The sequence below is a fragment of the Eubalaena glacialis genome, chromosome 6 (genome assembly GCF_028564815.1).
Source record: "Eubalaena glacialis isolate mEubGla1 chromosome 6, mEubGla1.1.hap2.+ XY, whole genome shotgun sequence".
NCBI classification, from domain to species: Eukaryota; Metazoa; Chordata; class Mammalia; order Artiodactyla; family Balaenidae; genus Eubalaena; species Eubalaena glacialis.
In genome coordinates, this window is record NC_083721.1 from 18,997,784 (window position 1) to 19,011,213 (window position 13,430).

General features: G+C 38.6%; 1 protein-coding gene across 4 annotated transcripts in view; it reads left to right on the forward strand.

Annotated features, from left to right (window-relative positions):
- APP (amyloid beta precursor protein) overlaps window positions 1–13,430 on the forward strand; it is a 286,588-nt gene that overhangs the window by 45,547 nt on the left and 227,611 nt on the right. For all 4 annotated transcript variants that reach the window (XM_061194014.1, XM_061194013.1, XM_061194010.1 and 1 more), the window contains exon 2: window positions 12,673–12,840. In XM_061194014.1, the coding sequence (XP_061049997.1) occupies window positions 12,673–12,840 (168 nt within the window). The remainder of the gene's footprint in view (window positions 1–12,672; window positions 12,841–13,430) is intronic.

A 13,430-nucleotide genomic window follows, 5' to 3' on the forward strand; every position in this document is an offset into this window, starting at 1 on the left:
AAATTGTTTATCACTTACAGAGGTATAGAGAAAAAGAAAGAAAAATTAAGAAGCCCACAAAATCAGTCAAATTTAAAGATAGCAGTCGATTGCCGTCTTCTTAAAAGCTTCAGTGCATGTGTTTGGAGCACCATCTTATTTCCCCCCAACTCAGACCTTCGTTTCCAGTTCTAGGAAATAAAACCAAGAGAGTATGGCTCACCATGCCCTAGCTGAGCCGTTTTCTTATCTGATCCCTACCTCACTGAATACATGAAATAGCAAATATTTGTTAGATTTCTGAATATCAATGTGCTGGTTTGTGCTAGTTGAACTAATTGAAGCCCGTACTTTCCAAGAGTTTACTAAAAATGGCTGAGAGGAAGTGATAAATGTGCAATGAGATTAATGAAAGACAAATGGGTAATATGTTGACATGAACGTAATTTATTATTGTGTTGTAAACTTTGTGCTGCCTTATGTCTGACAGTCCAGTAGAAATATAATGCAAGCCCCATATATCATTAAAATGTTTCTAAGAGCCACATTTTAAGATGTAAAAATAAAATTAGTTGTAATATTTTATTTTACCCAATTACCATTTCAGCTTATAATAATGAGGTATTTTAAAACGTATCTTTCATACTAAGTCATCAAAATCTCAACTGGAGATTTTCATTGGAAAAATTTGATAGAGTGTATAAAATTTACAGTCAGAAAGTAGATTTGCTTACCCAAGTTGTTATCAACGTGCTTTAAAGTTTTTCATTAATAGGATTGAGTAATCGGTTTTTTAATTTAAATTTACATTAATTACAATGAACTCAAGCGAACAATTCAGTTCCTCAGTTGGACTAGCTACTGCTCACCCTCATTGGACAGTACAAGTTCAGGGTGCTCGGCAGTATAGTCAGCCCTGGGTATCCAGGTTTGGCCTCCAAGGAATGTGTGCTGTGTACCACTTCGTTTTGTTTAAGGTACTTGAGCATCTGGGGATTTTGGTAGGGAGGCACGGAGGGCGGGGGGGCTGGGAGGGAGGGCCTGGAGCAAATCCCCTCCGGGTACTGAGGGACTGTATAACCTTTTTCTTGAGAACTAAGTAATAAGACCCATAGGCTAACAATAGAAAAAGTAGAAAAGCAGATTTTCTGGGAGACCAGTGCCTAAATAAGCTGGGTGGGGTTGACATCCACGTTCTGAGAGGAGAACCCAGCTGTGTGAGGGTTTCACACAAAATATGATTTGAGCACAAGATCCTACTGCTTAAAGACTTTTGGAAACTGTTAACCTCATCTACGTCCCAACCCAGTTGAGCAGGTGACCCCTCCTGAAACCCTGATGGCTGGTTATCCATCCATTTAGTAAGTGCCTCCTTGATGAGGTTGCTCCTTCCCAACAACTGTTCATCACTGGTTTCCTGTTTATAGCTTCTTCCTTGTGAATTTCCTTCTAATGTCTTCTTCCACCCTTATTCTTTCCTATGTTCCTTAGAGTCTTCTGATAAAATTTTTGTTTCCCTCCAGGTAACCTTTCTTTAATTTTTTAATGTTTATCTAAAAATATGAGTACATCATTCTAGATGTGATTTAACACAGCAAGATTTCCCATGATATTTAGGGCCCTGTATTTGTAAAGCATGAGACTGCATTAGCTTTTTTTTCTTTTTTTCTTTTATTTTCATCTCTTAAAACCTTTGGAACTTTTTCTTATGAAACAGCTACACAGCTATGCCTTTCCTGTCCTGTACTACTTCAAAGAATTATTTCAAGCAAAATATAGGATCTTGTGTATCCTTTAAAAATTCAACTTGAATTTTTACCTTCTGAAATAATTTTGAGCCCTGATTCTATCACTTAGTACTTTACTTATTCCTGGCAAATATGTGCCTGTATTAGTTTCTCTTGCTATAAATAATGCTGCAAAGCCACAACCCACCCCAAAATTTAGTGGGTTAAAATAATAATCATTTTTATAGCTCACAGGCCAATGGGTCAGCTGATCTTGGCTAATCTTGGCCAAATTTGATAGAAAACAGTAAAACTTAAGAAACTGAATATGTATAAATTGTCTCTTGTATCTAAAGTGGAGAGGAGTAATAGAATTTGATTTTTCTGTGTTGCATTATGTGCTGAATAATAGCTTATCTGCCCTAGCTGTCAGAACTAATGGAAATCATACTGGAAAATAGTTCAGTTGTTACCATCAAATTTCTTTACAAAGAACGCCATTCAAACCAGCATCCCTGAGGACCCCAATTTCCACATCCTTCAGCTTTTTAGCAATATGACTTAAATGCAGTAACTCTACAGTGAGATTTTTAGCAAAGCACTGTCATTTGAGATTTGCTGTAATTGCTCTCTACCTGTAAACTCTTTGTGTGTGTGTGTGTGTGTGTTTATTACTGTTAACACCACCACTACATATTATACAGGTGGCCATATATAGTAGGTATATATACAGGGATATGCATATATAGGTATATGTTCATTGTTGAGAAATTAGCAAATAGAGATTAAATAAGGTAAGCCTTGAAGAACATGCGTTCACAATTTGGAATGTTGGAGATTCTGGACCCCTACTTTGGTAATTCAATTTGCTGTTTCTGATTTAAGGAAAGAACTAATTTAGGAGAAAGTGTTTTGTTTTCATTTCTGGGGAGGTTTCTTAAAGAGGAAGCTACCAAATGTAACTAGATGTTAACGTCTAGGGATTTAAATTTAAGACATGCAGATTAAACATTTTTTAAACTAGATTTGCTTCCCCTTTACTTGGTCTAAAAATAATTTTTTAAGAACCAGTAACAAAGAACTGCAAAATACTACTATCATCAGGGGAAAAAGTTATTTGAAAATAATATTCAAGAATTGAAAATAAAAAAGCTTGAGAACTAGTAGCAGGAATGCCACCTGGCTTAGTATGAAAAAAAGTAAGCATGGGTTTTAGAGTAAACAGCCCTGATTAGATTCTTCGGCAGGTTTTGAGCCTTTCTGATTATCTAAGTAGATGTGGAAGTGAATTATCTAGGTTCTTCTGAGTCAAATGAGATAGTGAAGGGAAAGGCCTAAGCAGATGCTTCAGTCTTTGCCCTTAACTCTTTTCCGATCTCCACGTTCACATGATCAAGGCTGATGAGGTATAACAATATTGAGAGAGTCAGAATCGTATAAAGATCATGATACTGTATGTTTTTGTATGTGAAACATGCCAGTAAAACTACAAGACAGAATTAAAGAGATAAACATCAAAATGATGTTGAAAAGAATTTGACTGTTACCAATGTCAGAGCACAATAAACACAATTATACATGGTCTAGTATATATATATATATATGATGTATATGTGTATATGCATGCAGTTAGAATATAGAACATTTACTGTTTAGGACTAAATGGGCATTAATTGGATCGAAAACTATAGGCAAAGAGTTTGTCATACATGAGGCTCTGTTTTTTTTTAATTCCAGTTTTATATCTGTTCTAGGCAGTGGGCATCACTCTTTCTTGGGCCTACCTAAATTCATGCTTTCAACATTGGTAATTAATTCCACGAGTGTTGAATAATAAAGGTTTCTATTGGGAGAACTGATTTTCTACTGGGCACCAGCAGCAAGAATTTATTTACAGGCCTTTGTTATGAATTGGAAGAAATTTGGGGTCAACTTTAGAATATCTATCCTTTAAGCAGAAAAAAAGCTTCATACTGTCAAATGACAAAACCAAAACAATTTAATAATGAGTTTGTTGTCCTTTATTCAAAGGAAGACAATCCATGGATTGGGGGAATACAGTGCCTCATAAGCAGTGGATCACTGTTCTAATGGGATTTGGGACAAGAGCGCGTTTATAGAGCTTTAGAAGGGTCAACACTGAAACGGCATGATTGTCTAGGAGGTCGGGAAGGGAATTTCCTTATAAGGCTAGCAGGTCCTATTTTTAGGGTAAATCAAGCTAGCTTAAGCTGAGTTGGAGGATTGTGATTGGTTTGTTAGGATTTCTTGACAGGTGTTTACCTTACGTGCAGGCTGGTATAGGTTTAGATTTGTGATGTGGACCACACCACTGGGATGGCCTTCATTTTTGGGGTCCCACTATAAGAATTAGCTTTATCAATATTAACAGAGGCCATGGATCCATCAAGGAGCTATAACTTGTCATTTGAAGCCAGGTCAACAGTGTCCCCAAAGGAATGTCAAATTTCAAGGAGTGAAATATGTGGATTAGCTCTCTGAAAGGAATGTTTACTCTCTTCACTCACTTTTTTTTTTTTTCCAATTTATTTATTTATTTTTGGCTGTGTTGGGTCTTCGTTGCGGTGCACGGGCTTCTCATTGCGGTGGCTTCTCTTTGTTGCGGAGCACAGTCTCTAGGCACGCGGGCTTTTAGTGGTTGTGGCATGCGGGCTCAGTAGTTGTGGCTCACGGGCTCTAGAGCGCAGGCTCAGTAGTTGTAGCGCACCGGCTTATTTGCTCCACGGCATGTGGGATCTTCCCGGACCAGGGCTCGAACCTGTGACCCCTGCATTGACAGGTGGATTCTTAACCACTGCGCCACCAGGGAAGTCCCGTCTCTTTTCACTCACTTTTGTGGCACATCATTTTTAGCCTGAAACTCGAGCTCTGAAATAATTGTGCAGCAACTAATGGATGTGAGGAACACGACTGCCTCTCCACACAGGTAAATTGAAGCTGTGTACAGTTTCGGTAATCACATTTCAGTTTTCTGTATGCTTTGGTCAGCTCCTGCATTCTTTCTCACCACAAATACGTGCATACACGCACAGGGGCAAAACCTTGGAAAATTACAATTTTCCATTTTAATTTGAGAGTCAGCCTGGTCACATCAACAAAACCCTTGATGGTGTAGGTCCAACACCCAGCTCTGCCTCTTCATAATTCTGTGGCCTTGGACAAATCCTTCAGAGCCTTTTCCTTCTGCTTAGAGTTGGGATGGATGCTTTTACAGATTCTTTCAGTTCTGTGATTCTGATTTTAATTTCAGTTCTCCTGTGTTAGAGATAAAATGGGCAATTGCAGGTGTTCTGGTTCTGCTTAAGTTTTGTTTTGTTTTGTTTTGCTTTTTGGCATGTAAAGGAAAGCCCTACAGATAGTCTTTTCCTTTTGAGAATGAAAATTTGTTTATGTTAAGGATTAAGTGAGGTACTTTGTTTGGCCTTGAAAGGGGTTCACACTCAAATCTTCTTGATTGTGATTCTACAGAATAATTACATTGAAAATGGAATATTTGAATGTTTTAAAAGCATTTTTGTGGGGTATAATTATATTATGCCCAGGCTAAGGGGAAATTATTTATGTGAGGCAACCACAGCTGGGATAGAAATAGCATCACTGTGTGCTTTTTAAAAGATACTCAACGATACAAGAATCTGACCCCCAGGAAATTGTGAACTGATTAAATAGTACCAAATAAGTGACTATATGAGGCCAGCTATTCAGACCAGTGAGAAGTTCGTTTAAATGCAGAAACAAGATGGTTTTCATTAGCCACAAACCTTAAAATTACATAAATCCACGGATGCACTGAGCTATGGATCCGTGCCTTCTCCTTGCCAAGCAAGACTTTTCAGCCAGTGAAACAGAGAGTTCCTTGTTCCCTTTCCCTTTTAGTTGGGACTGTGTGGGGAGGAATGTTGCCAAGCCAGCTCTATAAGGAATTTTGATCTCCTTGATGATAATAAAGAGAAACTTTTTGGGGAAAGGGAACACCCGGTTTGAAAGACAGCGGGGAGAACTTGTTTGAGAAGCTGCTTTTGCGCTTGTAAATTGCATTGATTCTAGGTGTAGGTTTCGGGGTCACCTCTGCAGATTGGCCCAGATTAGGTATATATTTATATTTGTTTATTTTAAGTTCCCCTTAAGCTTTTGGAAAGCCATTTTCTAGCTAACTTCCTTTGGAAAGTCCATTTTCACTTGAGTAGCTTGTCTATATAGTATGACCCTAAAATACTCTTCTGGCAGCAAATGGTTATTTTTAAAAGATTGACAGCATTTTTAGGTGTAGTGTTTGAGTCTCTGTAGTTCAGAGCATTCTGTAAATAGCCTGTTGCTTTTGAGGCAGTGTGACCATGTGCCATTGTTTCAGCCAGTTATTCTGCCTATTGTCACTGAGCACTGTTTTCCCATGGGAAAGCATCTCTGGTCTTAGGATGTCAGTGGAAAGTCATTCAGGTTACAAGAATTATCTTCATCTTCAGTCTCTCAGAAATGCAGGGACCGTGAATGGCCATTTATAGCAGGGTGCCAATCTTTTAGGTGTTGTCTTGGATTTCTGCCAAGTAACCTTAAGTTACCTTAGATAGTGTTAAGATGAAAACAAAATTAAAATGTAATAGTTATTTAAGTGGTTATAGTTCCCATCCACTAAAGCTTTTATATTTCTTTTTATTAAAAAGAGAAATGTTTTTTAAAAGTTAGGAATAATTATCTTTAGGATAACTTTGACAGGGTATGCATTTTCACTGGCTATAAATAACTTACTCTAGGACTGAAAGATTTAAGTTTTAAGAGCATCCATTTTAACACGTCCTGAATAGGACCTTGTATATGATGTATTAGGCCATTTTTTGAGGCTTCATTCAGAAAAAAAGGGATTTGAGTAAACCTGTTGGGCCCTTGGAAGGCTAAGTATTATCTTCCATGTGACCACCTTGGCTGGTGATGGTTTCCTTCTGGATGAATGCCAGGGAGTGGGCTGCTCCTAGCAACTAGGCTTTGTTTCTTAAATGGGTTATTTGATTCCAGTAAGGATCCTGGGTTGTTTGTCTTGTTTTAATTAACTGAGCCAGGGATATGTTTCTTAAAACATGAAATTCTTTGCAGGTGGGCTTCATTAAGAATAGAAAAGCTTCTGGTTCAATCTGTTATCTCCCAGCGCCTTACTCTGATCTGGTGTTGGCTTGGGAAAGAATTTTTGCCCAAGAAACATGTCTTTGTGATTTAAGTATTTATTTGTGAAGGGCCTCTTGTAATGTCAAATGTAACAGATATATACATACAGCCAATTTTATAATTTCTAGCATAATGTTACCCTAAGTATTTTTTTTTTTTTTTAAACATCTTTATTGAAGTATAATTGCTTTACAACGGTGTGCTAGCCTCTGCTTTACAACAAAGTGAATCAGTTACACATATACATATGTTGCCATATCTCTTCCCTCTTGCATCTCCCTCCCTCCCACCCTCCCTATCCCACCCCTCTAGGTGGTCACAAAGCACCGAGCTGATCTCCCTGTGCTATGCGGCTGCTTCCCACTAGTTATCTATTTTACATTTGGTAGTGTATATATGTCCATGACACTCTCTCACCCTGTCACATCTCACCCCTCCCCCTCCCCATATCCTCAAGTCCATTCTCTAGTAGGTCTGTCTTTATTCCCATCTTGCCAGTAGGTTCTTCATGACCTCTTTTTTTTTTTTTTTTTTTTTTTTTTTTCCCCTTAGATTCCATATATATGTGTTAGCATACTGTATTTGTTTTTCTCTTTCTGACTTACTTCACTCTGTATGACAGACTCTAACTCCATCCACCTCATTACAAACACCTCCATTTCATTTCTTTTCATGGCTGAGTAATATTCCATTGTATATATGTGCCACATCTTCTTTATCCATTCATCCGATGATGGACACCTAGGTTGCTTCCATGTCCTGGCTATTGTAAACAGAGCTGCAATGAATATTTTGGTACATGACTCTTTCTGAATTATGGTTTTCTCAGGGTATATGCCCAGTAGTGGGATTGCTGGGTCATATGGTAGTTCTATTTTTAGTTTTTTAAGGAACCTCCATACTGTTCTCCATAGTGGCTGTATCAATTTACATTCCCACCAACAGTGCAAGAGTGTTCCCTTTTCTCCACACCCTCTCCAGCATTTATTGTTTCTAGATTTTTTGATGATGGCCATTCTGACCGGTGTGAGATGATACCTCATTGTAGTTTTGATTTGCATTTCTCTAATGATTAATGATGTTGAGCATTCTTTCATGTGTCTGTTGGCAATCTGTATCTCTTCTTTGGAGAAATGTCTATTTAGGTCTTCTGCCCATTTTTGGATTGGGTTGTTTGTTTTTTTGTTATTGAGCTGCATGAGCTGCTTGTAAATCTTGGAGATTAATCCTTTGTCCGTTGCTTCATTTGCAAATATTTTCTCCCATTCTGAGGGTTGTCTTTTGGTCTTGTTTATGGTTTCCTTTGCTGTGCAAAAGCTTTTAAGTTTCATTAGGTCCCATTTGTTTATTTGTGTTTTTATTTCCATTTCTCTAGGACCTGGGTCAAAAAGGATCTTGCTGTGACTTATGTCATACAGTGTTCTGCCTATGTTTTCCTCTAAGAGTTTGATAGTGTCTGGCCTTATACCCTAAGTATTGAGGAATCAAAGTTTGAACTATTACACAGCTCCATTCTAAGAAAACGGGTCATGTTAATGATCATACTTATTTTTTTAAGTTAATATTAGATCTCATCTGGTGGAAAATCCAAAAGGAACTGAAGCATCTGTTTTCTTGTCTTAGCGCCCATTGTCAGAAGGAAGAGATCATAAGGCAATTAAAGATGTTTTCCAGTAATTTGCTTGGGCCATAATCAATTCATTTGAAGGGAATGGGAGAAAGATTACCACCATTTGGTAGTTGGAACATACAAACATGCAAACAGATGGCATCAAAATAACTGTAAAGTCAAGAAGACAGAAAGATAACAAAGTGAAGAATGGAAGAAATAGAAAGATGTTAAGAAGTCAAGGTAGGAAAAAATTGAGAAACATTTGATGTGTTTGTCAGGTAGGGTGACCAGTTGTCTCAGCTTGCTGGGGAGTCTACCAGTTTTAGCACTAAAGTCTCACATCCTGGAAACTCCTCAGATCCAAGCAAACTGATCTGTCATCTTATTGTCAGGATAAGGACTTGCCTGACTTACTGCTTTGTCCCCAAAACTATTGGGCCAACCGAATACATCAGTGCCTAGCATGTGTTACATACTCAAACTTACTGAATGAAGAAATGTTAGCTGCTGTCATTTATTATTGTTGCTGTTGTTATATTGGAGTTGCCTCTCAGCAGCTAGGAGGTGAAAGCGTGCAAACACCAAGACTTCTTAAAGTAGGTAAAAGAGAAGCAATGGCCTAATCTTTAGGAATGTCTTATGCTGTGGAATTGAAGGATTTTGAGTTAGTAATGGGATAATCAGGAAAATAAAGAGAGCCAGGGTAGTTGATTGTGACAGAAGCCAAGGGAAAAGACTTCCAAGGAAGAATTCATGTATGGCAAAGAAAATGAAAAGTGACAGGTATTGAAGAAAAAGGCTTTCCTTTCTCAGGAGATTGTATGTAACCTTTGAGAAAATCGTCCGGATGGTAGGAATGTAAACCAAACTGCAAGGGTCCTGAGAAGCAGGTAAGAAGGTGGTATCAGTGAGTGTTTAAATCACCACCTGCTAGAATTTGTTGGAAGTAATGGGAAGATGACAGTTCCTCTAGAGCAGAGGCAGGCAAACTATGGCCCACTGGCCAGATCTGGCCTACTGCCTGTTTTGTAAAGAAAATTTTATTGTAAAGTAGCCACACCCGTTTCACATATTGTCTGAGACTGCTTTTGCATGGCAGCAACAGAGTTGATTAGTTACAAGAGACTGTAGGGTTCACAAAGCCTAAAATATTTACTCTCTGGCCTTTTACATAGAAAATGTGCTGACACCCTCCTCTAGAGGATAATAGAATGGAAGGAGGTATTTTTTGTCTATTTGCTTTCTTTCAGTAGAGGAGATCAGAGCCTATTTGTGGATGTATTATGCAGCTGGAGAAAAAGAGGAACTTATTGGGTATCTACTGCTGTGTAATAGGTTACCTCAAACCTAATGGTTTAAAACAACAAACATTTACTATCTCAGTTTATGTGGGTTGGGAATTTGGGAGTGTCTCTCTTGAGGTTTCAGTCATGTCAGCCAGGGCTGCCGTCAGATGAAGGCTGATGAGGCTGTAGGATGTTTCCCAGCTCACTTACGTTGCTGTTGACACGAGACCTTGGTTCCTCATCACATGGGCCTCTCCACAGGACTGCCTGAGTGTCTGTACAACATGGTAGCTGACCTCCTCCACAGCAAGTGATCCCAGAGAGCAAGGAAGAAACCCTAGTGCCCTTAATGACCATGCCTTGGAAAACACATATTTTTGCCCTATTTTATTTGTTGCTACAGACAAACCTTGATACATTATGGGATGGCCGTGACAAGAGCGTGAATCCAGGAAGTAGGGACCATTAGGGGTCATCTTGGAAGCTGGCTACCATGGGGGAGAGAAATTGGTACTTCATTGTTCCTTGAGGGGAGGATATGGAATGAAGGGCCTTTGCACTGACAAGGAGATAGTAACTATGGAACACACTGTGGAGAGTCAGAGGTACAGAGAAATGTTAAGATGGTGGAGGTAGAATTTATTCAGCAAAATAATTATCAACAGTGGTAAAGGGTCATTAGTCCCTCTGTTCAGTTAGGGGTAAGGCCCCAAGATTCTAAGACTGGAAATCTTTGGGACAGGAATGAGTTTGAGCAGAATAAAGTACCATGGGGAATGCAATGGTGATTTCATTATTAGATTTTATACTCCTTGATAATGGAATTTAAAACATGGGCAAAGCCCATATTTTATAAACAAATACATTAATAAATTTTATATATTTATTTATATATTATAAATGTATTTTATGTCCTTCATTGCATCTAAGATAGGGCCTTATCTATAGGTATCTGATCATTATTTGACTTTTTCGCAATGTTATTATCTTACTACTTACTTCAGTAAAATGGACAAAATTTATATTCTGGTTTTTGAGTATCAAAGCATTGAATTTTCTCTTATTCCCTCAGGAAAGCTGTGAAACTTACGTTTATGGAGCATTCTGCCTAGGCTGCTTCTTTGTATCTGTTGGAGAATGAGCCTCTCAGTTTGTGGCTTGGAAATTGCAGGTGGTGGGCAAGGCCCCAAACTGGGGAGTTGAGGGGTCCTAGCTATTCTGCTGACGATCCGATACTGTGGCCTCAGCTGCCGTTTGTTACATCTGGCAGCAGAGGGGTAGAATTTTACTAAACGTGCCTTATAAAGTAGAACTAGAAATGCAGAAAATGTTACCTGAAACATGGTTTTAGAGATTGTGCCAGGAGCTTTTGCACTCAGGTCTGTGATAGGTCCCAGCTAGGTTCAGTACAAGATTATTTTTTTTTAAAGGACAAAAATCCTCTTATGGATTTATGGACAAAATAAATGTGATGATGACTAGAACGGACAGATGTTTGATCTATTTTTGCATTTCTGTGGGGGGAAGTGTCAGGAAGCTATTTCTTTAACTGAAATCTCTTGGTGTAATTTTAGTGTTGTTTTTTTCCCTCCTGTGAACAATTTTTAGAAATGATACAAGTTATTATAGAATCACCCAGTTCTCCGCTGCATGAATGGCTTCTGTTGGAAGTTAACTCTTCTTAGCATGGATCTCACACATTTCCTCCGAAGCTGGATTTAACAAGGGAGGGATTACTTTGCCACCGTGTCTTTTGATACCTTGGTTTCGCATAACACTTGCACTCCTGTGGATTTATTTTTCATCTTTTGCTGATTTTTTTTTCTTTTTGAGCTATCAGAACCTATTAAGTGAGGTAGTATGGATATTTCAGAACTTCCATTTTCCCTTTTAAAAATATTTATATGGGGAATTCCCTGGAGGTCCAGTGGTTAGGACTCGGTTCTTTCACTGCCCAGGGCCCTGGTAGTGCCGGCTCTTTCACAGCTGTGCCGTGTGGCCAAAAAAATATGTATATATTTATATGAACGTAATACCGGTGGGCAGAAGGGTTTGGAAATACAAAAGGGCACCCATTTCAAAGTTATTTTGGCAAAATGGTGTGTTGCCTTCAGTGGTCATAGCTAAGACCTATTGAGAGCTTGCTACACAGCAGGTGCTCTGCTGGGCCCTGGGTGAGACTTGTTACCTCTTTGCAGCGTAGCTGAGGAGATGAGACACCAGCACCCTTACTGTACTCTTCAGAGCTGACAGAGTGATAACCAGAGAATGTTCTGGAGAAAACTGATGGACTGGCCAACATATTCATTCATGTTTGTGCTTGGTAAATTCTACAGTAATTTTTCAGTCCAAAAAGTTATATAAAGTTGTCACTTGCTAATTAGTAAAGCGCCACTGACACCATGCCCTCAGCTCTGGGAGGTGACATACAGCCTTACTCACAGACCTGGTCACCATGCAGGGACCTGGCATTGTTCTTTGTGTGAGTCACTTGGAGGTTATTATGAGAATATGGTTTCCTCCAGAGTGATTCTATTTATTTCAGAAAAACATCTGATTTTATCGTCAGGACCTTGCAGTAAGCAAAATGGATAAACTTGTCAATGAAATCTGCCATGGGGGAAATGTATAAGCTTTTCAATGAATAAATTCTTCTCAATACTGCTAATTTCTTCATTTCAGTGGTAAAAAAACAACACCGTATTATATGCGGTTGGAGATATCTGTAGCGTACATAATGCTTAACCCAAAGGAATTCATAATTGAGAATTAGGAGGAATAGAACTATTTTTGGCATTGCTCCAGGCCACGTTTCTCTTTACAGCCCTTCTCCCCAGCCTCCACCCCAGAGCTATGGATTTTTGTAACTAACCAAAACTTATCTTTTCAGGTGCCCACTGACGGCAATGCTGGCCTGCTTGCAGAACCGCAAGTCGCCATGTTCTGTGGAAAACTGAACATGTACATGAACGTGCAGAATGGCAAGTGGGAGTCAGATCCATCGGGGACTAAGACCTGCATTGGCACCAAGGAGGGCATCCTGCAGTACTGCCAAGAAGTAAGTCTCCGCTGGGGGCCAGCGGTCCATGTTGGATCACATGCACGTTTTTTTAATTTAATTTCTTTTATGTTTGTATTTTCTCTCTTGCAGTGAACGTCTTGGTTCCTGATGATTCACCATACCATTAATGTATTTACTTGCTTTACCCTACAGTATGCATAAATATTTTAAAAATTATGTCATATAATAACCATCAATAAACCAACTGAAATATAATCTTGTATGTCAGATATACTTTTAATTTAAAAAAAAAAGAGAAAAAACCCAACTGAGTAAAGTTTAAGATACCTTGCCTCTTCCTTTTATCTTTAGAGTATATCCCACTGTGGCTAATGCAAAGTATTGTGTTTAACAGTGACTAGAAATTGGGAGATTGGGATTAGCATATACACACTACTGTATAGGGTAACTAATAAGGACCTACTGTATAGCACAGGGAACTCTACTCAATACTCTGTAATGACCTGTATGGGAAAATAATCTAAACAAAAGTGGATATATGTATATGTATAACTGATTCACCTTGCTGTACAGCAGAAAGTAACAGAACGTTGTAAATCAACTATACTCCAATAACAAATTTAAAA